Source organism: Pagrus pagrus, assembly GCF_965226575.1.
Source record: "Pagrus pagrus genome assembly, chromosome: 13".
NCBI lineage: Eukaryota > Metazoa > Chordata > Actinopteri > Spariformes > Sparidae > Pagrus > Pagrus pagrus.
This window is the reverse complement of record NC_140197.1, coordinates 2329379-2355712: the sequence shown is the minus strand read 5'-3', so window position 1 is coordinate 2355712 and position 26334 is coordinate 2329379. Positions and strand designations below refer to the sequence as shown.

At 41.8% G+C, this 26334-nt stretch overlaps 1 protein-coding gene across 1 annotated transcript in view; it reads right to left on the bottom strand.

Annotated features, from left to right (window-relative positions):
- Positions 1-267: 267 nt before the first annotated feature.
- Positions 268-26334, bottom strand: part of rras (RAS related) — a 33443-nt gene continuing 7376 nt past the window's right edge. Inside the window, exons 3-6 of the mRNA XM_084372368.1 lie at positions 20591-20693; positions 18686-18794; positions 13657-13775; positions 268-4125 (exon numbers count right to left, since the gene is read on the bottom strand). Coding sequence (XP_084228494.1) covers positions 4038-4125; positions 13657-13775; positions 18686-18794; positions 20591-20693 — 419 coding nt within the window. The 3' untranslated portion in view covers positions 268-4037. The remainder of the gene's footprint in view (positions 4126-13656; positions 13776-18685; positions 18795-20590; positions 20694-26334) is intronic.

Sequence of the window (26334 nt, the reverse complement as noted above, 5' to 3'; positions counted from 1 at the left end):
CTGTAGCTCCTGGTGATGTGAATCAGTGAGTAGATGTCTCACTCACTCCTGGCATACAGCTTGATGTAATCCATGTAGAGGTTTGATGATTGCTCTGCTCTGAAACTGGTATCTGTAGCCAGTCTTTGCGATGATCTGGCTGAGGGGGTTCAGGCCTAGGCAGACCAGCATTGGGGACAGAGCATCTCCATGTATAATATATTGTCCAAACAAATTAAACAAACCTAATAGTTTGAAGAGTCATTCAGGACACAAAAGAAAGAAATGTTTGGATAAATGTTTTAATGATGTGTAAAAGTGATTTGACTTTCATTTCATTTTAAAATGATGATGTGCATTGCATGATATAAAGTAGATATAAATATGAATTCTAATTAAAAAGGAAAACAAAGTGAAACCAAAGTGCCCGGAGCATTACGAACTGGAGGTATAAAACTTGATATTTGGGTAAGTTCAGAGGATTTTTTTTTTTTTTTCATTTTCAAGGAATTTTCTTAGTGTGCATCATCTTGAGTTATTCTTTTCCTTGTAAATAAAAGAACAGTAAAGAAGGTGCTTGAAGATGTGACTTTGACACACAACTATGGTTTTTGATTATCACACTGTTAATAAAAGAACACACATCAGAACACAGGGGACACACAGGCTAAACTCCTGCCCACCAAAGGCCCTGGATAAGATATCTCTGGCCTGAATGTGCTCTTCAACCAGATAGGCAAGACAAAATAATCTTAACTCAAGCGTCACTTATTTTTCCAGAACTTTCAACCTCAGCTCTCATCGGGATGTCCTAATTGTCACCATGTGACCTGTGTGGCAGACCAAGAGGTTGAACATGATGAACAGGGGCCCCTAGAAGCATCCCAGTGGGACTCTCTTATATGACTGGACTGTCAGAACATCTATCTGGAGTCACAGGGAGCCAGCACTTTAGTAGTCAATAGCATAGAAGAGCACTACAACGGGAACAACAGACAAATTAGAATGGCACTCAGTAGAGCACATACCTCCACCAGTACTCAACAGTCCCCTTTATCGAAGGGACAGGGATTACCATTTCTCCCCATACACGTATGGCCACTTGCCATTAGGTAACTAACGTTCCACACTTAAGTCACATAATAACAACTAAACCATCTCCCTCCATCCACTAATGAGGACCATGACGCCAGGTTCAGACAGGACGCGGAAGCGCCCCGATCAGCTGCGAAGCACCGAGGAGCAAAGTCATTTTCATTTCGGCGCCCATGTTAACCGATGGTGTCGTTCAGATAGCAAGCGCCACGGCGCTCTGACCTGCTGCTGGCGCGCGCCGTGCAGCAATCGTTTCGGTGTCTGGTCTAATTTTTTCGCGTGCCGCGGCCGAATGTGTCAAGCCGGGCAGGAAGTCAAACAAAGCAACAACGACAAATCCTGTCGATTTTAAAAATGAAACACATTTCAAAATAAAACTATTTCCGATAATTAAACTCCCCGATTGACAGAAAACTACTCATTACCATGACGTGGACATACATTTACAGTTGTCAGGAAAACATGGCGTTGTAAATTTTGTGCAGTTATTTACTTTCCTTTGGTGAAAAAACAGCCCCAAGTGTGACTACAGAACAGCTGACGAGCAGAGCCGTTTGCTGAAATTCGTGTCTGGTGTGAACAGAAGGGCCGTGGCTCGCGCGAGAATTTCCGAGCGCGGCGCTTCGGCGTCCTGTCTGAACCTGGCGTGAGATGCAGTTGAAAGCTCTAGAAAACCCTAGGCTTATGTTTGTATTACTTTGTTAATGATTCACCTGCTGCCAGTTCATTCCTACTGTTCTTTGTGCTTTTTGTGGTCACTATTGTTAATTTCTGTGAAAAACATCATTATACTTTTTAACTAATTTTTAGACACTGATGATGTAGATGTAAAATCTAAAAGATATGAAAAAAGACATTAGTACCAGAATTCAGCCCACCTATCATTAAAACAATGAACATCATCAAAGTATTTGTGGCAACAGATGGTCAAATGTTGAAATGTGCAAACAGAAGTTCTGCTATCATTGAAAACTGCACTACCAGGTAGAAGTTTATTGATCCTTACATTAATCAAATGCTGATTTAGACTCTTTATCATTCAGCTATTGGCTGTGAATGGCCAAGGAATCAGAGGACTGTACAGCGAAGCAAGTTCAACATATTCAGAATATATTTTCATTATTTGGCTTCACTAACTAACAATCGCTATCATAATGCCTTTTTCCAGAGAATTATTTGGTCAGTAGGCAGTGCTTTTGTGTGTGTTGGTCTATTATCACTAGCAAAAGCAGGTAAGGAGTGTAGCATATGTTACTCGATGTAATCCTAACCCCAGGGTTAAACCTTAAGTTACCTCATCTAACCCTAACTTCTACTTTGTAGTAAAGGCCTCAGGAGTTTCCATACTGAAGTCTGCATCTGGATAATGTACAATCTGATCAGGCCCTTGAATTGACATTTGGAATTTATGGATGTTTTCAATATTCACGCATACGATGGCTATACAAGTGGAAAGACAGAGAGGTGGCAACAAAAGACAAATACAGCAGCTAGAAGCATAACGACAGCATTAAACTGTTGCTGCGTTTCCTCCCCTTCCTTTTTTCTTGAACATGTCATCTATTACAAATCAGGCCAATGTACATGCATACAGAATAATTATAACCAGATAACCAATGAGGCCATTGCACACAACACAACCTCATTAGCACAGGACATCACAAACCAACTCAATCACCACCTTACCGTACTGCCCTCCCCGCCAGGTACAGAGTGCTAGGTGCAGATGGGCTTGGTTTGGAAAAAGCCTAATCACTGCAGCAAGAGCCACCTTAAATAATAGCTCTCACTGTTTATTGTCTGATGTGTACAGTGCTGTGAAGAAGAAATTCCCCTTGCAGGCAATAAAGTCTAAAATTCTGCTGCAGGAGTCTGCGCTGCCTGCAGGAAGGCACACACATATGCACATATCGTGAGCAAATTGAAATGTGACAAGCTAATTTTGGAAAAGTCACACTTTTGTGTCACAAGAACACAAAAGACATAATATTCAAAATCAGCTGCTACTACTAGTCAGCTGAGGGGTGGTGGTACCACTGCCGGCACCTGTACCTGCAGGACACAGCATCCTTCCTAACAACCCTTTGGTTATTTCTACTACAACACTTGATGGTGTGATGATATTTCTATTTGTGAACACTAACTTTGTATAGTAACTACATTATTACTCCATGACAATGGTACAGTGGCCCAAGTACTGACTGTTTCTCCACCAAATTAACTGTCCCTTTAGATCCTTAAAATAAAACATTATGCTGGGGACACACAGGAGGTGGAAGCACCATGAAGTCCCAGGAACTACTGCAGACTTTATTTCCAATTGTGCTGTTCAGAAAGAGCTGCGCGGCCAGCTCACGACCTGCAGTGATAGCTTCAGTGACTGCTTTAGTTTCTCTCCATGCCTAGAATGAATGAAGAGAAAGTAAACACACTGATAATCTATTAGAAATAATATCAGTTTGTGATTGGGTTTTTTAAATCACGTACAATTTAAATGACTTACAGTAAGAGACAAGCAGACACACACTGCTGCAGGCAGTGGAGAAGCCTTCCCACAGATTATCAAACAAGGCGATGGTGCTATTACCTTAATTGGTGCTGAGGAACACATAGAAAGTCTAACCATAACAAATTCATGACATTATTATAAAGATCAGCTCTATCTGTGATTACAAAATCGCAGAGGAGCAGAACAGCAGTGCTTTTGGTGCGAACAGCCGGGTTACTGCTCACATGAAAAGTGACCTATTGTGGCGCTCCCGCCTCCTGTGTGTCCCTGGTGTTTCACTGATTTAGGACTTGCCTTTAACAAAAGTGCACATGAAACCATTTGGAGAGAAAACAATGCACCTTATCTCTCTCTCTCTCTCTCTCTCTCTCTCACACACACACACACACACACACACACTCCTTTTTGGACAAGCTGTAGGGTGATGTGGCTTTGGTGTCCACAGTAACAATACTTAGAGGAGGACACAGGGACAGCCACCACTCTTTTGTTTCCCTGTGTGATGAGCTGGAAGAGGAGGACTCTCCATCTCCTGAAACTTTCTGTGGATGAAGAAGAGTAGACACAGGAAGAGAAAATTAATCATTGTATTGTTTTATAGTGCTATTTCATTTATTATTGACATCTCAAATATTCATTATGTTTAAAAGAGGTTTGAAAGTGAAAACTGTTCCTTGCTAGTGTGATAAAACTTCCCATACCATGTACGTAACATAATGTAATGTGTATCCATCTGTTATGTGATTTATGATCGGGAATCTGCACTAGGTTTTATATTTTCAAATTTGACAGCATGCTCGATGCATTTCATGTGTTTGACTTCCATCTGCTCTGTACAGCTTGATGTGGCTTCTGTCAAAAATAGACTGACTGTATTTTAAGTGGAGAACATCCACTTCTGGGACGCTTCTGAAGCATACTGCTTACAGTCCAGTAGAATTACAAGCATTATCTAGAGTGGCTGCAATAATAATCGGGAAATGGGGCCAGATAAGCGCCACATCCCAACAGCAGCACGCCCCGACGTGCGTGGACTGTGAGGGCCCGTTCATCACGGACCTTACGCAGGTCTGATCAGTGCTGGTGATGGGAATTCCAGGGCCCTATTCTCAGTGCTGAACAAAACACTACGACCCCCGGACTCTTTTCCCCCTCACTTCTACTCGACAGAACACTGTACCTCCTTAATGACATTTTTTAATGAAAAAATAAGCAAGATCCACCAGCAAATGACCCCTCACTCATCCTACAATCCGTCTCCTCTGGCTTCTCATGCCCCCCTCTTTCAACCGTTCTCAAGCTTCCAACTCCCCTCCCCCATTGTAATTTCTGACCTCATCCTGAAATCAAAAACATCCACCTGCCAGCTCGACCCACTGCCGACATCTTTAGTCACTGCATGCCTCCCCTCTCTGTTGCCCCTGATAACTGCCATCATTCACTCCTCCCTAACCTCTGGCTCTGTTCCATCACCTCTCAAATCTGCGGCTGTAACACCTATTCTGAAGAAACCTGGTTCTGATCCCAACAACTTCAATAACCTTCGTCCGATTTCTAACCTACCATTTATTTCAAAAATCCTGGAAAAAGCAGTGGCATCTCAGGTTCATACTCATGTCCATAACAATAACCTATATGAACAGTTCCAGTCTGGTTTCCGCCCACGTCATAGCACAGAGACTGCTCTCCTTAAGATCACAGACGACCTCCTGATGGCAGCTGACTCCGGACTATCATCCATTCTCATCCTCCTTGATCTGAGTGCGGCCTTCGACACCATCTCCCACCCCATCCTCCTCGACAGGCTAGCATCTATTGGAATAACTGACACACCCCTGGACTGGTTCATTTCCTACCTCTCTGGCCGCACTCAGTTCATTCAGCTAAAGTCATTCACATCCCAACCTTCTCCCCTCTCCTCTGGTGTTCCTCAAGGCTCTGTCCTCGGTCCCATCCTATTTATCATCTATCTCCTTCCTCTTGGTCATATTTTCCGAAAATACAACATCCATTTCCATTGTTACGCGGACGACACCCAGTTCTACCTCTCCTCTAAACCCACCTCCACCTTCCCGCCCCCCTCCCTCTGTGTCTGTTTACAGGAAATCAAATCCTGGTTATCCTCCAACTTTCTCAAACTCAACAGCGATAAAACTGAGGTCCTCCTCGTTGGTTCAAAATCCTCTCTCACTAACACTCCCAGTTTCACCATCCCCATTGACAACTCCTCTGTTTCCCCCTCCATTCAGGTTAAGAGCCTGGGTGTCGTCCTTGACAGCTCTTTGTCATTCCAGACTCACATTAACAATGTTACCCGGTCAGCTTATTTCCATCTTCGCAATATCAACTGCCTCCATCCTTCCCTCACTTCCAACAGCGCTGCCATCCTGGTCCACACTCTAGTCACATCCCGCCTAGACTACTGTAACTCCCTCCTCTTCGGTCTCCCCCACAAGTCCATCCATAAGCTCCAACTGGTCCAGAATTCAGCTGCTCGTATTGTCTCCAGAACTCCTTCCATCAATCATATCACGCCCGTTCTTCAACAACTCCACTGGCTTCCTGTCAAATTTCGCATAGACTTTAAAATCCTGCTTCACACTTTCAAGGCCATCCACAACCTCGCCCCCCATACCTCTCTGACCTCCTCCACATCAACATTCCCTCCCGGGCACTCAGATCAGCCTCCTCCATCAGCCTCACTGTGCCCTCTGCCCGTCTGTCCACCATGGGATCCAGAGCCTTCAGCCGCTCTGCCCCCCGCCTCTGGAACTCCCTCCCCCCTGACATCAGGAACATTAACTCTCTATCCATCTTCAAATCCCGTCTAAAAACCTACCTCTTCAAACTCTCATACTCACTTTAATTTGTATTCCACCCTGCAGTTTTCTGATTTTATTTTAGTTTTTTCTGTTGCACTTATATATGTCCTTTGCTCTTTTAAATCGTTGTTTATATGTTGTGTATGGCGACCTTGAGTGCCCTGAAAGGCGCCTTAAATAAAATGTATCATTATCACTGCTTGCTTTTAATTAGGGCCCAAGCAGGGAACCTGCAAGGACCCTATTGTTTTTGTAGTGATTATTAGGGCCCGAGCAGGGAACCTGCAAGGACCCTATTGTTTTTCGAATGATTATTTATTAGGGCCCGAGCACGAACCTCGTGCGAGGCCCTATTGTATTTGCTCGGATTATTAGGGCCCAAGCAGGAAACCTGCAAGGTCCCTATTGTTTTTGTAGTGATTATTATTCTTTTTCTGAGTTTTTTTTTTCTTCTGCCCAAATGATCGCATTTTTCACTGCCTGAACATGGATGAAAACGCGATTTATTCTCCTCATATAGGCCACGCCCATTTCCTGTTGACAAGCATGCCCAGTTTCCCAGTGACACTGCAGATAATGCCCAAACAATGCAGTTTTTTGTTACATTACTGATAACGTTAGCATACAGAGTTAACAATGACGAGATAATGTTATTTCCGTACCCATGGCTAATGTTATAGCTTTGAGTAATGTCAGAGCCAGTACAGCTGAAACTCATTTTCCACACTGCAAAGGCCTGTATGAGTTGGTTGGTTTTTGAATGCTGGATGTAACGTAAGCCGACAATATGCTAATGTCAAGTCTCTTAGAGCTAATTTGACAACATTCGCGATCGTCAACAAGTTCATCAGGTCCATTATTTAGCCAGTTGACTCACATATCAATGATGCTTTATCATTATTTCATGCACCAAGTATGACTTACCGGTCATACTTTAAGTCTCAACAAGTTAACTGTAGCAACGTCACAGAAGTGTTTCCTGAAGCTGTCTCTGACTGTTACTTGTAACAGAGGCACAGGATATTACTGTTGATTACTATAGACATAACAGAACTGTATGTAAGCTCTCTGTTAAGCCCTGTGGTGGAATAACTTTGTACATTTACTTAAATACAGTCCTCCTCCTTGATAACTAGTAATCGGTATTGGGCCCTGGAAAATCGTATTGTTGGGACCCACAGATGAAGTCATTCATTGTGGATTTCAAAATGGACTCTGAACTGAACTCAGTCTCTTAGAATTCCCCATTCTTCACACCTAGGTGCAAATTCAGCTTTGAGCTACTATTGGTTAGGGTGACCCCCCACTAACCAGATAGTCAAAACTCCAGCTCCTTCCTTTGTTCTCTCTCTTCTCTTCTCCTCAAGCTTCTCTCTCTTAAGGGTCGGATATACTTCTCCGACTACGTGATACGTAATCCGACTCCGTAACCACGGAGACCCCTCTCCATCTACCCCCCACGGGGCTGCCTGCCCTCGAGATCTCTTCTTCTGGGCCTAACAGCTGTGGAGAGCTGCAAGCTGCATTACCACCAGCAGCTGCGACACAAAGCTTGCCAGCTAACTTCACAATCTGAGGAACACCAAGCAAGTTAGCACCAAGCTGCTATCCTTGCGAAGGAAAGGAGCAAACCGTTTCCTCCTCTGCCGACTTTCATCCGTCCTTGCACAGCAAGAACAGCATTCAACATTGGAATCCCAACGTTCTCCTGCAACCACCAGCACCTTTTCTTCAAAGACTGGTAACGTTTAACTGGGCTTAGATAGCATAGCATAGCATGGCTAAGCACAGGACTTTAAACTCTGGTTGATGTAATGCATATGTGTTCAATTTATGCGTGTCCACTGTTGGAGTGTTACTGTGATCTCAGGTCAGGTTATTGGTAGTTTGCTTTTCTAGATGGCTAATTCGACATTAGTCGAATGATGCTTCACACAGACTCAGGGTCTTTGCATGCAACTAACCACCTTCTATAACCTGGCATCACGTCACACACACACACACACACACACACACACACACACACACACACACACATTCCTTGAGCCTGGAACATATCACAACCACATGTGATATCAGTGACCATCATTGTTTCTTTGTTCTGCCAGACACACACATACACACACACACACACACACACACACCTGTATATAGTACATGTTAGTTAGTGTGTTTTCATCTTTGTATAAATAAAAGACTTTGAACCTTCAAGCTGTCTATTTAATATTGTACAAGAGTGAATGTTGCCAACCTCTACTCTGTCAAGAACTCCAAAATCCTTCAACCATTACTAGCTGTTATGGTAATATTGGTTGTAGTTATTAAATTAATCATTAATTAGAGTTACAAACAGTTTAGTACCTTTTCTGAGACTGATTTGGTGAATTGGCTATCTTTTCCCTTCTTCAAGGGTGGTGCCCCGAGGTGATCTAATGTAAATTGGATCTTATTATTAATCATAATTAATAATTATCCCTGATAATCATTAATTATTATTGATAGCCAAATTTAACCCAAAACTCCCTATTACTGTTGCATGAAGCACTACATTATGGTGCTTCGTGTGATGTGAGCACAACAGTATCAATCGACTCCAAGCAGAAATGTGTGTTTTACTCAAGTTTAGTCGAGTTAGCAAGTTGCAAGGTAAGCTGCAGACGGTAGGTTTTTTTTGTTGTTCAATGTCTTGAAAGTTTGGATATTGCTTAATTTGAACTGTTTGGTTTAGGTACGTTGAAAGTGCTTAAAATGACTTGAACTGTACTCTTGCAGAAAACCACAAAACATGATAAGTATTACGATTCTACAAGAACTGGGATTCAACACTTAGAACTACAGAAAAAAGGTGAATCATAGACTTCTAGAGACAATACATCAAAAGATATTTCCAAATAACAATACAGTCAGTCAGTTCTGGTTTTTGTTTCAGCAGCATCATTGCTATACTGCATATAGAAGTGGTAAATAAAAAACTGCTAGATTTAGCTGTTCATGCTCATCAAGCTAGTGCCACGAGAAATACATAAGATAAAAAATATACATATACATATATATTCAGCTGTCCTCTGTATGTCTTCACCTAGTGGCGGCTGTATTCCCATACCATTTGGGAATTTCGACTTGACTGGGGGATTTGCCTTTTGACCCTTTGAGGTTGCTGTGGCTGGTTTACTTCCACAGATCATATGAAGTGCTGTATGGACTGCAGGTATCAGCACACAGGTCTTATGTTAAGCTTGTGAGGTAAAATGGATCATTTGTTCAGATAATATTATTGCAGTAGCGATGCTCCGTTAGGGTGTTAATGGTAATTCCGATTAAGTGTTAGTATCGAGCTAACAAACTACGTGCTAACTAACTACATCTACTGTACATTTTTCCTGAGCTTGACTGGTATTTGCCACATATACTCATATTTCAGTTAACCTCTGGTAACTGTCATGCCTCCATGTCTTTCTTTTTTAAAACTTGCATGCTATTCAACTTTAATGGGCTCTGTTGTATTTTATCCAAGACCAGCAATCCATGGAGCAGTGTGTGATGTGGCGTGTGCCCTCAGGATGGCTCGTGCAGAGGCCAAGCCTGACCCAGAAGACATCTGTGTTCTGACTGGAAGCAATGGAGGTCTTCAGTGGAAGGGGGGCATAGCTTTCTTTGGATTCTTCATTTGGCTCAGTCCTGGGCCCTTTATTATTTACCTTGTATATAAATTTCCTCAGACAGAACATTCCTAACTCAACATTTCATTTTTATGCTGATGATATGGTAATTTACTGCTTTGCATGTACAAGAGTACAAGATCAACTTTGTCGACTGCAATTTGTCATAAACATAATGAAACTTATGTTCTTTACCACTTCAAAAACAACAAGATCTGCATTCTTACCAGGAATGGTCAACAAATTGAGTTTCTATCTATTTTGAAATACCTGCAGTTTTTAATCGATGACTACTTGACTTTTAAGACACATATCCAGCATATTACAAAAAAGCTTAAACTATTATTCAAATCTATGGAAACAAGTCTTGCTTTTCTTTTTGTGTGAAATGGAAATTGGCAGAGTTAACTTTTTTGCCTGTCATTGACTATGGAGATGTGTTGTATATGAATGCCTCTGTCTTCACATGCTGGTAACAAGTATCACAGAGCTCTGAGACTCATTACAGAATGTGGATCTCTTGCTTATTGTGTGTAATAGTCAAAAGAGAAATTGTCTGCTTTAGGTGCACGCCGCCTCAGTCACGTGTATGTTTTTATTTACAAAGCCATTCTTGGCAAAATTCCTGTTTACTTATCTTTTAAACTTGAAATATGTAAACCACAGTCTTCCTTCTCTTGATGTTTTGCAATTTGTTGTTCCCAAAGTTCGAACTGAATTGGGAAAGAAAGCTGTATGGACCAACACTAAAATATTGTCCCACTGAACAGCTTTGAAACTATGGTGAAATCAATTGAGTCCAGGTTGTCTCCGTGCAAATGTTTTGTCTGATTATTTGAATGAGCTTTTTTGCTTAATTTGCTGTTGTAACTCTGTGTTGCTGATCTCTGATCTCAATGGGACTAACCTGGTTAAATAAAGGCTAAATAAATAATAAAGAGTGTTTGCGCTGATGCTCATCAGATTTCAAATGCACCTTTCCTGTGCAGAGGATCCTGAAGCTCTACGGAGGATTTTCCTCAAAAGCCTCAAAATGCTGACTTTTAATCACAGTTTCGCTAAAAAAGTATTTCCCTAAAAAATGTTTATTTCATAAACAGAACAATTCTATGTGAACAGGAACAGAAAGCAATGCAGTGCAAATGAATAATCCATCCACATACATAACAACTGGTAAACTTCCTATCTTTCAACGCAAGCAAACACACACAGTTGCAACTCCCCATCATTGTCGAGATATAAGATTCATTCTGATGCTGTGCTGAAGTCTGTTTCCCTGTCAGATAATGTTGCCCTCCTAATAGAATTGTGTTTCCTGCATTGCACCCGGTGGTGCAGGTTAAGGTCGGAAGATGACACACATATCAATGGGAAACGGACTTCAACCAACACAACACAAGATAAAAGAAGGTCAGACAAATGATGAAAAACATGTAATCTAACTCTCTTATTTATCAATTATAATAAAGCTACTTTTTAAAATGTAAATATTTATCAATACATTTTTGTGGTAATTTCAAACTTAACTATAAAAATTGCATTTCCTGCGAAAATACAGTGTGAATGCTGACGGCTGAAGTGATTTCAGAAATCTGCTGAATGTACTTGAAAACACTTGCCGTAAATGCATAAAACTATAAGAATGAATGGTCAAGAATTTGCAGAAAAAGCAGAATTTTTCAAAAGCTGAAAAGGCAGAAAAGCTGAAAAGTAATAGGCTGAATGTGCTGAAAAAGCTGAAGATTTTAATAGCTGAACAGTTTCTCTAGCTGAACATGAAGCTGAATATTTGAAAAAGCTGAAAGAGCTTAAAAAGCTGAACATTTTGGTAGTTGAACGGTTTCTATAGCTGAACGTATGCTGGAGCAGTAGCAGAACGAAATTTGAAAATGTCCCCATAAGAATGAATGGGAAAACACCTCCCAAACTCCTGCAGGTCTAGAAAAAAGTCTAATGGTTATGGCCAAAATATAGAATATCTTCTTCTTTCTTATCACAAATAGAGATAATCTCTAAAATAATTATGTGTTTCTGGATGTTGCTTCTTCTGCAACAATGGAGATAAAAGTATCGTGATGATCTGCAGGGAGGGGTTTCTTTGCTGCCTGCAGCCTGTGTGTATGTGTGTGTCTGGTCAGCTCTGGGGAATAAACACGTAAAAACACAATCACAAACAGCAGTGACACTGTTTCTAATAGATTATAAGTGTGTTTTCTTGCCAGATTCACTAGTGGTGAGTATCTAGAACATATGCTGAAACAGTCACTTCAGATTGTGAGCTGGACGCGGAGTTCTGCACCGGGTTAGGTGGACGGTGGGCAGAGCTTCATTGTCCCCACTACCTGTCAGTCAAGGTCCACCTAAAGCACTGACCACAGGTGCACCACGCACACCATGAGGGCATGAAAAAGTGGCAGGAACAGACAAAATATTCTGCACCAGCAGGTCGTAGCGTTTGTATGTTTTGTGTTTTAATGTTGTTTAAATTTACACTGGATGTATCTATTTAAACATATGTCTGGTAGTTGTTTTTTATGGCCAGAATTCTGAAACATTAATGGCCAAATTGACCATCAATAAAAAGTCAGCGTAAACGCTGATGCTGCTATCTGCTTACTTACTGCTTACTCATCTCTGACTGTTTGGCAAAATGTACACTGATGTGAAATGTCTGTAACTCCAAATTCAAGTTATTTTACCTCTTAACTGTACTCAGCTCTAAGTACTTAAGCACATTTATTTACTGTAAACTTGTGTAATCACATTAAACTGCAGTTCACTGTTCAATGCTTAATTTTCTTCTGACCAGAAACTCTCAGTCCTGCTGTGTGTTGGCTGTTAGCTCCCTTCGCCAAACACACTGCAGGACTGTGCTGCTCACTGGCTGCTAACAGATAACGGCTAACTACCTTTCCTCCTACCAATTTCAGTACAGATTTGCAGTGCGCTATTGGTTTAATCAGCGCAGCATATTTGCAAGGTCCTGCCAGCTAGAGACTGAGGGTATAGATAGTCCGGCACAGCAGGAATTTTTCTATTCATATTTTTTTATGGGTCTCACACTGAGTAGCCAGCCAGTTATTTGAATTGTAGTATCAACATGAGAAGACACGCTCTGTTGTAGTCAGTGCTCTGTTCATTTTGTCATTATCTAAGCAGTAGTCTGTCTCAAACACATTATCTTTGCACCCGGGACATATAACCCTGCAGTACGCGATGGCATTTTAGCAGCGGGTGAGAAGCTATCTTGTGAGTTTACCTGATCAGCTCTTCTAATCTGCCTTTGTAGAGACCACCAATCCAACTATTTAGAACGAATTACAGCTGATAACGTTCAGTGGCTGATCAACCTGATCACTTAGGAAGATTTTCTGTTACATAAGACAACATTGGTAAATCCAGAAATCAATTGGGACTAAGAAAATAAAAAAAAAATCATGGTTACTAACAAAATAAAAGGAAATTTGTTAGTACATCACTTCCTAAGTATAAAATGTTGAGTGAAGCACATTGAAAAGCTAGAAAACCGGGACCTGGATTAAGACTAAACTGTTGGAAAACTATAATGAAGTAAAATCATTAAGGACTATACCTGATAATTTGCACCAGCTCCAAGAAGGATTCATCGACGTTGTAGCGATTCTTGGCCGAAGCTTCCATATAGTGGATCCTGTTCTCTCTGGCGAATGCTTGAGCATCCTCTCTGAATATCTGCAGACAAAGCAAAAATTATCCAGGCCCAGCCTTAAACTCTCCATTCACTTGAATTATGAGTGATCAACCTCTATACTACTGTACTGTGAGGAGACCAGCCCAGATAGGAGATAAAATCCTTCATTACAACTGTCACAAGATATGGGACGGTTTGCTTTGTAAGAGGTTACTGGTTGCTTCTAAGCTTGTTGCAGTTTACTTAAAAAGTAATTGGTGTAGGAAATACATTTTTATTTTGCAATTAACTAAGAAGATGCATTTGACATTTATGATATCAACAAAATGGTGTTGTGTTGCGCTCTCCTGTAACTTGTCTATTTTTGTTTATTTGTGTTATCAGCTCTCCCTCTCCAATTAAATTCACCACGGAACTTTTAAATATTTGACATTTCACAAATGTTTTCACCACTCGCTTTTTCAAAGTTTCACAGGCCTTTTTGACTACAGCCACACTAATATGTTTTCATTTTAAAATAAAATTCCATCCAGCAAAAAAAAAATGTTCAATGTCCTTGTTTGTCTTTCTAAATAAAGACAAAATTGCATCCATTCTGTCCAATACATACTCTTTCAGTTAGGCCATACTTTTAATTGCATTTGAATGCAATTGTATTTGCTTTGCAGCAGAATCACTATTTCTCTTAAATCTATTACCTCCACTAAGGAGGTTATGTTTTCAGCCATGTCTACTTGTTGGTATGTTGGTTTGTCAGCAGAATTACACATTACATTTTTTTTTTTTTATATTTTCCTTTATTTTTCAGGGAATAATGCATGGATCTTGATGAAAAAATCAGGCTGCAGCAGTGGGGATTTCGAACTGTACCCCTGTCACTAGACAAACTGCTGCCTTTTAAAAGAGCAAAAAAGGACTTTTCAGGATCTGCTGCCCTCTGAGTCACCGAAACCTTGCTATGTAAGCATATGCAGGACAGTACATTACATTAGTTGGGCCTCCAACCCCTCCAAGCAGACCGTGGAACAGAGCTAATGAGGAAATCAAGCAGAGGCAGAATCTGCTTCTATATTACAATAAAAAACAACTTATAGACCATTACGTTATTAATTTTCATCAGTATTTGTGGCAGTCTAGATCTCAGTTCTGTTAAAAAAAACTTATGTCATGTGCTACAGAGAGCCTTTTTGAATTTTTGCATTCAAGAAGTGAGAAATGATAATCCAACTTGTATTAAATCAGAGACTGTTGTTCCCACAACTTTACAGAGACGTGTCTCCACCACAACATCCCGTCAGACAGACCATGTTTCAAGCCAACAGAGCACAGGATGAGGAGAGGTGTTTTCATCATTGTTTGCCTGATGTCGAACTTTTAATGTAAACCTGCCGACCACATTATCATCATCATCTTGTTGCCACTGTTTACATTCAACCAAGTGTTGCTTAGAAATATGATGATCAAATTTTTGGCCCAAGCACCTTCGCACCTAGGACACCATGTCAAGCATAAATCTAGCTTCAGATTGGAGAGGCCTGCAGTGATCACCAGCTACAGGAAGCCATCTGTATGTGTTTTACTGCAGTTTTGATAAGTCATCATTCACACCCCACACCCACTCTGACTCAGACAACTGGCAAATTCTGCTACCCCTTACCCCTCATACATACATATGTATGTTGTACACTGCCTGGCCAAAAAAAAAGTCTCCACCTGGATTTAACTAAGCAAATAGGTAAGAGCCTTCCATTGGATAATTACTGCAGTGATTAACATGTTTCAACCGGTAACAAGTTATTTAACCCCAACTGATGCAGTGAGGAGCTTCTCATTTCTTAAACAACCATGTCAGAAGATATATCCTGTGGTCGTGGAAGAGATGTTACTCTGTTTCAGAAGGGTCAAATTATTAACCTGCATCAAGCAAAGAAAACAACTAAGGAGATTACCGAAACTACTAAAATTGGGTCAAGAACTGTCCGACGCATCATTACAACCTGGAAGGATAGTGGTTAACCATCATCATTGAGGTAGATACTGTATGTGGTCAGAAAAAATCTTGAATGAGATCACTCCGGTAGAACATTAGACAACAGTAGAAGTCACAGCTATGTTTAAGAGTGAAAGTAAGAGCATTTCCACATACACAATGCAAAGTGAACTCAAGGGATTGGGACTAAACAGCTGTATAGCCTTAAGAAAACCACTTATCAGTGAGGGTATCAGAGAGAAAGGCTTCACTTTGCTAGGGAGCATAAAGATAGGACTCTGGAGCAATGGAAAAAGGTCATGTGGTCTGATGAGTCCAGATTTACACTGTTCCACAGTGATGGGCGCATCAGGGTAAGAAGAGAGGTGGATGAAGTGATGCACCCATCATGCTTAGTGTCTACTGTAAAAGCCTGTGGGGACAGTGTTATGATTTGGGGTTGATTCAGTTGGTCAGGTCTAGGCTCAATGATGTTATGTGCCCAAATCTTTGGGATGTGCTGGAGAAGACTTTACGTAGCGGCCCTACTCTCCCATCATCAATACAAGAGCTTGGTGAAAAATGAATGCAACTCTGGACGGAAATAAATGTTGTGACATTGCATAAGCTTATCAAAACACTGCCACGGCAAATGCGTGCCGTAATCAAAGCTAAAGGCGGTCTTTTTCTTTGTCTGGGCAGTGAATATATGCTTTTTCCAGCCCTTGAACTTAACTCCCCCTTCGAGTCACACCCTTGGCAGTGACTCCAGTGATTTGCTGCTCCTCCTTTAAATGAGCCAGCCTTGTCCGCCTACCCTTAGTTTATGAAATAAGTGATGTCAATTTAAACCTATAATCCCACTGGTTCACACATTTTCTGATATCTTCTGACCTATGAAAAACTGAAAACTGATCAAGTTCTTTGTGGGCAGCTGTAGTTCATGAGCAGTGTGCGAAATAAGGGGGGTTGGGTCCGGGGGCTCGACCCCCCACGATTAACCCATGAGACCCCCTGAAAGCCCACACACTTGAGGTTCACATCCAAAAAGGCGGCACTCAGAGATGAAGAGGCACCGAAAGACGATGCTGGTGCAGATAGCACAGTGGGCCCACTCGCTACCAGAACAGAGGATCCTCTCCCACCCAGTGACTCCGCAGAAGAACAACGTGAAGTTGAAGCCGAGTGGTCCGAGGACGCAGCAGGTGCTGAGGCAACATTAGCTGCTACTGCTGCTAGCACAAGTGACTTGCCGGCTGGTTGGACAACGAAGCAGGTGGGCGAATGGAAAGACCGCAAGTTATGTAGGCCTTGTAGTTGGTTGTGGTCTTAGAGAGAGCACCCGCCGTGGTGATGTTTGGCTTGTTGTAGGCTGTCTGTCAGCATCCGCCGTGGTGCTTTTTTCAATTTGAGAGATGGCCTGTTTGCACGGTTAGGCGAATGTGCTTTGTGTATGTGTTCAATGATGTATCTGTCTGATCGTATTTGCTGTAGATGGATGGTTAAATAATGTCACATGATTGGTCATACTGCAGGCTCTCATTTGCAAGTGCACTGATTGCGTGCCAGTCTCCGATAGGCTATACCTGGCATTTATTCAGTTGATTGCTCTTGTAAGTGCACCAGATTGGTGCCAGTTATTGTCGTGTCTGCATTGTAGCTAAGGCACAACTTTGCCTCTCCTTGTTTTAAAACAACGTGCATCCAAACAACTTTAGCCAATGCAACCTCCTATGTCAGTGTTGCTTTACGAATACTATAGCATATCGGATTATCAAAAATTGTTAAGTGTGTGCGTGTGTGTGTTGTCATGTAGGCTATAGACTGATTGTCTTGGCTTGCATGCATGAAATATTGTAATGTTATAGGCCTACTGCATATTGAGAAAATTTAGATCGGTATTGCGCAACAATCGGAAGATGGGACACCCCCCGAATATTGACGGGTATTTCGCACACTGGTCATGAGGCAGAGCGGGTCCTCCAGGAATTGAAAGGTCGCTGGGTCAATTCCTTGGCTCTGCCAGCTGCATGTTGAAGTGTCCTTGAGTAAGATACTGAACCCCAAATTGCTCCTGGTGAGTAGGTTGGCAACTTGCATGGCAGCTTCTGCCATCAGTGTATGAATAGTGTGTTGTAAAGCACTATAGAAATGCAAGTCCATTTAACTTTTCCTCTGAAGTTTATCTGTCTGCACTCTACTGTATACCAGGATGCAGTAACTAGGAATGATGAGAAAGCTAACTGACACCATGAAGACACATGAGCAGACCTGCCAACCTTGAAGAAATTTTATGAGTACAAACACAAGAGTGACTTATTAGCCCGGTTGAAAGTGGCAACAAGGTAAAGGCTGGTACATTTATGTTTGTGTTGAAATTTAAGTTTGTTCTATGTAAAGTAAAGCTAAATGCCACAAGCTAATTATAGATGTAGCTATGGACTAATGGCTTTTTATTTGTTTTTATTTTAGCTCTTACGTTGTTGTTGTTCGTCATAAAGAATTGCTTCGAGGAATAAAATATTTCAGACCACCACCAGTAAAAGCTTCATTCATTTTAACTGGCGCTACACTACTATTTGCAACACACACACAGTAACTTGACGAGTGGTTAACAACACCGTCGGGTAAACTCAACGTCTTAATTTGACCTTTTCAATGCTGTTTGCATTGGCTGAGAACTATAGGGATGCAGGCGATTAGCAGTGACAGCAAGCGGGCAAAGAGGGATCGGTTATCTGCCACCCTGGCTTGCTTGAGGCACTGAATTGAATTGAACGTGCAAAGCATTTGGCTCGGAGGGGCAGGTGGGCGAGGGTGTTAAAATGTAGCGCTCTGATTGGACAAAAGCTTTTCACTCCACTTACACGCAGATTGTTGTGGCTCAGCGGCTGAATCAACTTCATAGATTGAACTTGCATAGAAACTGAAACCAGCAAACTGCGAGATGCAACAAAATATGTCTGCATGAGGGTTACTAACCACTCTTTGCGTTTCCAGGTCAGCCTTGTTTCCAACCAACACCATGGGAAAGTCGTCTCGGTCTTTCACTCTAAGGATCTGGGTGTGGAATTTCTGGACCTCATGGTAGCTGTTAGAAGGACAGAGGTAAATAATAAGCATTCACAGTATCAACAAGAATAGATGGATACTACTTTACAGTAAGGAACATAATGGCCAAATTCACAAATGGATACAACCACTGATAGCACCCTGAGTTGAACAGCACTTGCAACTGTTATCTGCCCTATCTCAATATTCGATTCCCAAAAGATAATGCAGTTAGAATATTATGGCACAGACACGCCCCTAAATGAGAAAGAAAGAGTAAAATAAGGATAGTATTCCATTAGGTTAAGTTTCAGGAGTGACTTCATAAGAGTAAACATTTTTTAATTGCCAAATGCACAATTCACAAGATAAATGTGAAGTTTTGGCGATTAGCCCCCATCATGAAACTCCTTATGAATGTGCTTCAGTTACCACCAACTCTATAAAGATGCTACTAATTTTTACCTAACTAACTGCATGTGGCTATTAGAGCTGGTGTGTGTTTGTGAATTTTACTTTTATTTGTGCAATGAGCAAAATTTGCATAGAGAGGGGCCACTTTTGCAACAAATGAGGTAATGCATATAACCTCATTTGAATACATGCACCATGGACGCAAAAATGACTAATCAAGCTCCCATTTCCTTTTTTACACAGCAAACAGTTGGATGTTCCAGATAACATGCCTTTAAAGGTAGATGATCAGTGCAAATGAGCAACAGTGAGAGTAATGTGTATTGTGTGGTCCCAATATTATTGTCTGTGTGCTTGTTTTTACCAAGTAATTGAACAGGTCTCTTTAAGTTAGTCGTGTCTGAGTATGTTTTTAACAATCGCTTGACCAGTTTTTATAAACATCTTGAGAAAATGCAGTTGATGCAAGAAAAAATATAGCATTTTTAATGCACACAAAGCCAAAAGTAAGGTAATATATGCATAGAAATAAACAGAGATTATACATACATTAAAACAATTTGTAAAAAGAGCATTACCAATGTTTTGGGGCATCAAGCTATACATCTGTTAGGGATGTCACTTTTTACTCATCTCAAAAACTCTGAAATCTACACTGTTTTGTGTGGCAAAGCAAATGGGGCTGTCATTAAAGTGCAATTTTTGTTTAAAAAGAGAAAGTTTAATTTTTTTCTTATTTTCCTTTGTACATCTGCCATTACTTTCTTGTTCTTTTACTGCTGCATTTACAAGAATTAAATGCAAAAAATCATTACAATATCCTATTCATTTATACAAAGACAGATTCCATTAAAAACATCTCAGCAAATTGTTACCTCTGTGCCTCTGTGATCATTTTCATAATTGTTTTACTGCAGTGACACATTACACATTCATCAACACAATGTAATATGTCATGTAATGTCATATAATCCAACAACATGGAATGCATTCAGCTGGTATCCATTGAGTCAACTCCCTGTGCCTCTAAATAACAGCTCGACAGTGAGTCTTCATGTCAGTCTCACCACCAGTGACAGCTCACTGCACTTCCTCTTTCGCAGGAAGACAGACAGCCACTGTAAGTGACACCATTACACTATTACATTGACAAACCATTCAGAACACTGTGTCCACCTCTGAGGTACTTATCAAGCCAGAAGCATGCATCTGCAGGAAGCAAAAATAACTTATTTGCCCATCAGCCAAATTGCAAGTGAATGTTCCAATTTTACGAGCCACTCAACAGATTACCATTCCTGTTTGGCTGGTGAGTGAAGTAAATCTTTCAAGCCACTTGCATAACTTACCAGCACTTGGCTAGTGGCCAGTGCATATCTGTAGTTAAAAGATATAGACACACACACAGTCACTTTCCATTACCTGCCCCGGTCGTTGAGAGCAAACACCAGTAAGAAGCCTTCTCCTGAGCGCATGTACTGCTCCCTCATCGCCCCAAACTCCTCCTGGCCTGCTGTATCCAAGACTGACAAACACACACACACGCACGCACACACACACACACACACACACACACACACACACACACACACACAGTATTCAAATAGCCTGCCATGACCAACCATTAACAGACAAAGCTGGAGGTACAAGAATGATGAACAACACAAACAGCATGTCACTGACAAAGTGTTGCTTTCCATGTGTTACCTGTAAACAGTAACTGTATGTTTAGGTAGAGATAGCAACAGAGATAACTGAGTCAAGGTTTAACACAGAAATATTAAGGCACAAATGATGACTATGTTTATGTATAAGCTTAGGAACGTTTTTAGATCTTATTATTAGTGTTGTTTCATGGATGGCAATGAATGTGTTCAAGCATTGACAAGGTTCTAGATGACAGCTGCATGATGGGGGCAGTAATTAAACATCAATACAACAAAATCAATAATGAATATTAAAACTGCAAGCAGTGATGAACGGGCCCTCGCAGTCCCATGCGCGTCAGGGCATGCTGCTGTCGGGGCTTGTTCATGCAACAACTTCCGTTGAGGAATCAAAAGTGAAGGCAGTCAAGCTGTTCTTTCATCATTTAGCAATAAAAGCGCCCCCTATTTGCCGAGTTGCACCAAATTTTTCACAAACTGTCATCAGGCCATGGAACACTATTAAAAAAACTTTAGTGTTAATCGGACAGTATTTCATCAAGATATGGAAGACTGTCTGTTTGACGACAATGTGCAGGAAATTTGTTTTATATTTTGGGCGTTCTTTGGACTATCACAATTCTTTTAATAACTTTTTGTCAGGAGCGTCCACAGATGCTGTATGCAAAGTTTGGTGCAAATCGGAGAAATTGTCTGGGAGGAGTTCGAAAAAGTAGGTTTTTGCAAATGGAAATTTAGCGCAAAAGTGGGCGTGGCCTACATCACACAATTCAGCTGAATGCAGGGAATACATAGATCTAAGGTTAAACAATGTGCACCATGTTATGTGGGAGTTATTAGCCAAAAACGGTTTTGTGTTGATAATAGCGCCGCCTGCTGGTCATTTTTGGTGTGTGAGTTACAGGGGCAAGTCTATACCACCCCTATCAATTTCATATCCATAAGTGTTATGGTGTGGGCACAGTGCCAAATATAAAATTAGACTGCCACTAGAGCGCCAGACTTGGGACGATTCAAGTCTGGGGCTGTTTTTGCCTCCTCTGGAGTTGGACATCTGCACAGAATTGACTCCACCCTGACCGAGGAGATGTACCACTCCATTTTTCAGAGACATGCTACAACCTCTGGTCTTTCTGGAGAAGGATTTATACTGCAGCACATGAGCGTCAGAGCCATTATACTATAGTGGGACAAGTTCAACCCACTTTTTCATTAGAAAATGCATTGATCTACTCACTCAGCTCTCTTCAGAGCATTGTGTCAGTGCTTATCAAATTCATTTCGCTTTTGTAATTCCATACAGCATTTTCAATGCTACCTTGCACCTAGGGAGACTGACACATAGAATGTACACAGGGACACACAAGTGTGCCTCTCAAGTTCACTAGTCACTAGCCCTTTTCACACAGAGACTTTGCATTATCTCCGTAGCTGAGGTTCGCCAATTCTCCGCTTTGTTGGTCACACAGAACCAAGCAGCACCGGTGTAAAGATGCACCGGTGTGTCAATTCATACAGCAAGCTGGCGCTGCGGATCCAAAAGAGGGGTGGCGGTACACGCCATGATGTTGACGTCTGGGTGGTTTTTAACTGACTGTTTATAATCATATGAATGCTGTTATAATATGTTGTGATTGAGATCCTGACCCACCATGCATCCTGGAAAGTGACAAAGTTACATTTTTTTGCTCTAAATTATATAATTGCATAATCTCCATCAGTAAACAGGACCCTGTCTGACTCTCACTCGCGGGGAGGTTGTTTTCTGCTGTTTTCTGGGGGAAAGTTCACTGAAGTCTCGGTTGGGAGGGCTGACTATCACAGTGATTTTTTGGTCAAGACAGTAACTACAACTACACAATAGTGGAAGGAGACAAACACATGGTGAGTTAAAGTTTTTTGCTGGGGACAGATGCTGTTTTTCAGGCAGAAATGTGAAGAAGGGTCGGTAGGACAGACGGGAGGACAGACAGGAGGACAGACACTTCTCCACCTATAACTGCGGTATTTCTTTCCTCTTATAAGTTGCCAAAGACACTACCAGTTACTACGTTACTGTTGTTTGGTCCTGTAACGTTGCTTTGTTGGACATTTCTTAGACTTAGACAGATTTTATTGTCATTCTGTGAGCAACAAATGAACACAGAATGAAATTTCGTTTCAGAGGCTCAGCATAGAATTAAAATAAAAGTATATCAAAAAATACCAAAATAAGAAAATAAATATAAAAAAAAGAAACATATTAAAAAGTGCAAATTATTGAAAGTGACAAAGTTGAGTTAACAATAGAATTTTCAGTTCAGCAGTCTGATGACATGAGGGGAAAAAGCTGTGACAGAGCCTTGTGGTCCTGCACCGAATGCTGCAGAACCTCTTTCCAGAGGCCAGCACAGAAAACAGTACATGGTGAGGGTGGGAGGAGTCTCTGATAATATTCCCAGCTCGGAACATGCGGCACTTGGGAGCAATGTCCTGAAGTCCCAATCATCATCTCCGCTGTCCTAACCACTCTCCTCACATTCTTCCAGTCAGAGGCGTTGCAGCTTCCACACCACATGGAGATGCAGCTGGTCAGGATGCTCTCTATGGTGCTCCTGTAGAATGTAGTGAGGATGGGCGGGGGCAGGAGGGCTCTCCTCATCCTTCGCAGGAAGTGCAGACGCTGCTGTGCCTCCTTGACCAGTGCCACAGTGTTCACAGACCAGGTGAGGTTGTCTGTGATGTGCACCCCCAGGAACTTGGTGCTGCTGACCACCTCCACAGCCGTGTTGTTGATGAGAGCGTGGCTGGGCTGCTTCTTCCTGAAGTCGACAATGATCTCTTTGGTTTTGTCCACGTTCAGGATCAAGTTGTTTTTTCTACACCAGCCCACCAGCTGCTCCACCTCCTCCCTGTAAGCCAGGTCGCGGTCATCCCTGATGACGCCCACCACTGTTGTGTCGTCTGCAAACTTCACAATCTGATTGGTGGTAGCCCTTGGGACGCAGTCGTGAGTCATCAGAGTGAACAGCAGGGGGCTCAGGACACAGCCTTGAGGGGAGCCTGTGTTGAGGGTGGTGACACTGGAGGTATTCTGACCGACCCGCACTGACTGCGGTCTTTCAGTGAGGAAGTCCAGCAGCCAGTTGCACAGGGGGGTGCTGAAGCCCAGGGGTCCCAGTTTGTCTACCAGATTCTGTAGAATGATGGTATTAAATGCTGACCTGAAGTCCAGGAACAGCATCCGAACATTTTCTCCTCCAGGTGTGCAAGGTGGAGATCGCATCCTCAGTGAAGCGGTTTGACTTCCAGACTTGAAGGCTGAGTTCCGTGCCTTTAGCATTTTGCGTACTTCATCAGTCATCCAGGGTTTTTGGTTGGCCCGGCTGGTGATGGATTTTTTTTCCCCTTTATTTTGTTGAGTGACGGATCTGTTTATTTATCAGACTGTGAACACCATCAGACGCCCCTGATCTACGCCTCTGGCTTATCGACTCTGCTGCGGCTCTGATACTACCTCTGGAGGCACATCAGAGCCGCAGCAAAATTTCACCCCCCGCCGCATCTGAAACCTTCACATAGAGGAGGATGCAGAGGATCAAAGGGCAGTGTTGAGTCAAAAGTCAAGGTCAGTCAAAGTCAAAGAAACCATGACACCTGTAGGACGAGTGGAGCAGTGTGTTGCCTCCCTGCTGAGGAGAGGAAAATCCCCAAACTGACACCACCTGATTAGCTGACTGAGGGCACCTGCCTGCAGTCTTGCAGCATGATCACTCTGCACTTCAGTGTGGCTTCAGACAACAGAGGAGAAACAACTGTTCAGCTTGGGTCAAACCATGAAGAAGCTACTGGTATGGATGGACTGAAATTATATTGATAAGAAATGTTTGTTTTGTTGCTGAAAGCAGAAAAGGTGTAGTTTGGTTACATGCATGATTAGGATAGACAGCAGGCCTATTTATGTTGAGCAGCAGTGAAGCAGCCTGCTTGGTTTTGTTTGTCTCTTTGCTGTTACAAATTGATTTCATGCTTTAATGTCAATGATAATTGATAAATATTATTTGATGATTGATAAATTGGAAGTACATGGTAATCAAGTATTGTAAAGATCAAAACAGTGAATATTCTGCACTTTAAAACAATTAAAGTTAAAATATTTGAATAATAAATTACTTTAAAACATGACTAAAAACATTTAAGACATTTGTTTGTTTGAAAGTGATGATGTACATTGATGTTGTACATTTCTGTTTCTGTTTGAAGGTTTTCAACCTAATATCTCCTCAATTAAGAAAATAAAAATTGAGAAGAGGAAAAGAGTTGCCCCATTGCATCCTTCATGGTTGGCCAGGCCATTTTTTCAAGTTTGGGCAGAAGCTGAGCAAAGTAAAACACAGGATAACTTGTCAGGCAGTGAGAATGGGGCTACTGTTGCAAAGGAAGCCAGGTAGCTGTGTTAAGGTGGGTCAGATACTGTCACCACAAAAAGAATTGATCAAAGAGAGTGTACGAGAAGAAAAGAAACATGACAGGCGGAAAGAAAAATGGGAAAACGTGAGTAAAAGGGGAGAGAGAGAAAGGGAAGACCTTAAGAGGTAAAGAAGGAGCAACTGAACTAACAAAAAAGGATGAAGGATATGCTGTAAGCTTTTATTTTTAATTATTAAGGCTCAATCTTTTAATTGTTACTGCAATGCCACCATTATATTATTGGTTTTACATAACAGGATAGCAAAAACACCAACACCCTTAAAGGAACTTGGGGCAGGATTTGTGAAAAAATAACAATGCATTTTAAGTTTGTTAATGCTAATGGGTGATGAAGCGCTCAAAACCAAAAAGAATGAGCCCACCCACGTATCTCTCCATTGCCTTGAACAGGCTGTGTGCTGCATAATGTACTGCAATTCGGTGTCTGAATTTCCCGCGCAGTCCTGCGGACGTGACGTCAGATGACGCTGAATGCGCATCCTCGACGGCTTTCGACTTGGATACGCGGAGAAGACAAGCGCGGTGGACCCAAACTAGTGTTTGGGTAGTAATGGATTCTGCTACGGCCAGCAAATGAGCCACCACCACACAAAGTCCACTAAAAAGTCATACTAAGAAGAAAACGAAGGCTTTATCAGTGGCATGTCGTGAGTCGAAACGAAATTACGACCAAAGCCAGGCTGGCACCTGAATAAACATTGGATACGCGTTCGGCTCATGGAGGCAGCTTCAACTTGAATTGGGACTGAAAACAGACGCTGACATGGCTCATTTCCTAGTAACCAGGTAAGAAAACATTACAGGTCATGTTTAGAGCTTGATTTGAAAATCATATGAGATCACCGAGGACTCGGAGTGACCTAACGTGCAAAGTAGCATTAGCTCCAACATGTAACTTAGTCCATCGCTGTGTAACACTGAATAGTTACAGACTGCGCATTTTCCACGATCCTTTAGTCTGAAACCGAATAGTTAGAAATATGTCCCTTTATATATGGGACCAAAAGCCCAACCTGTTATCCGGGAGGT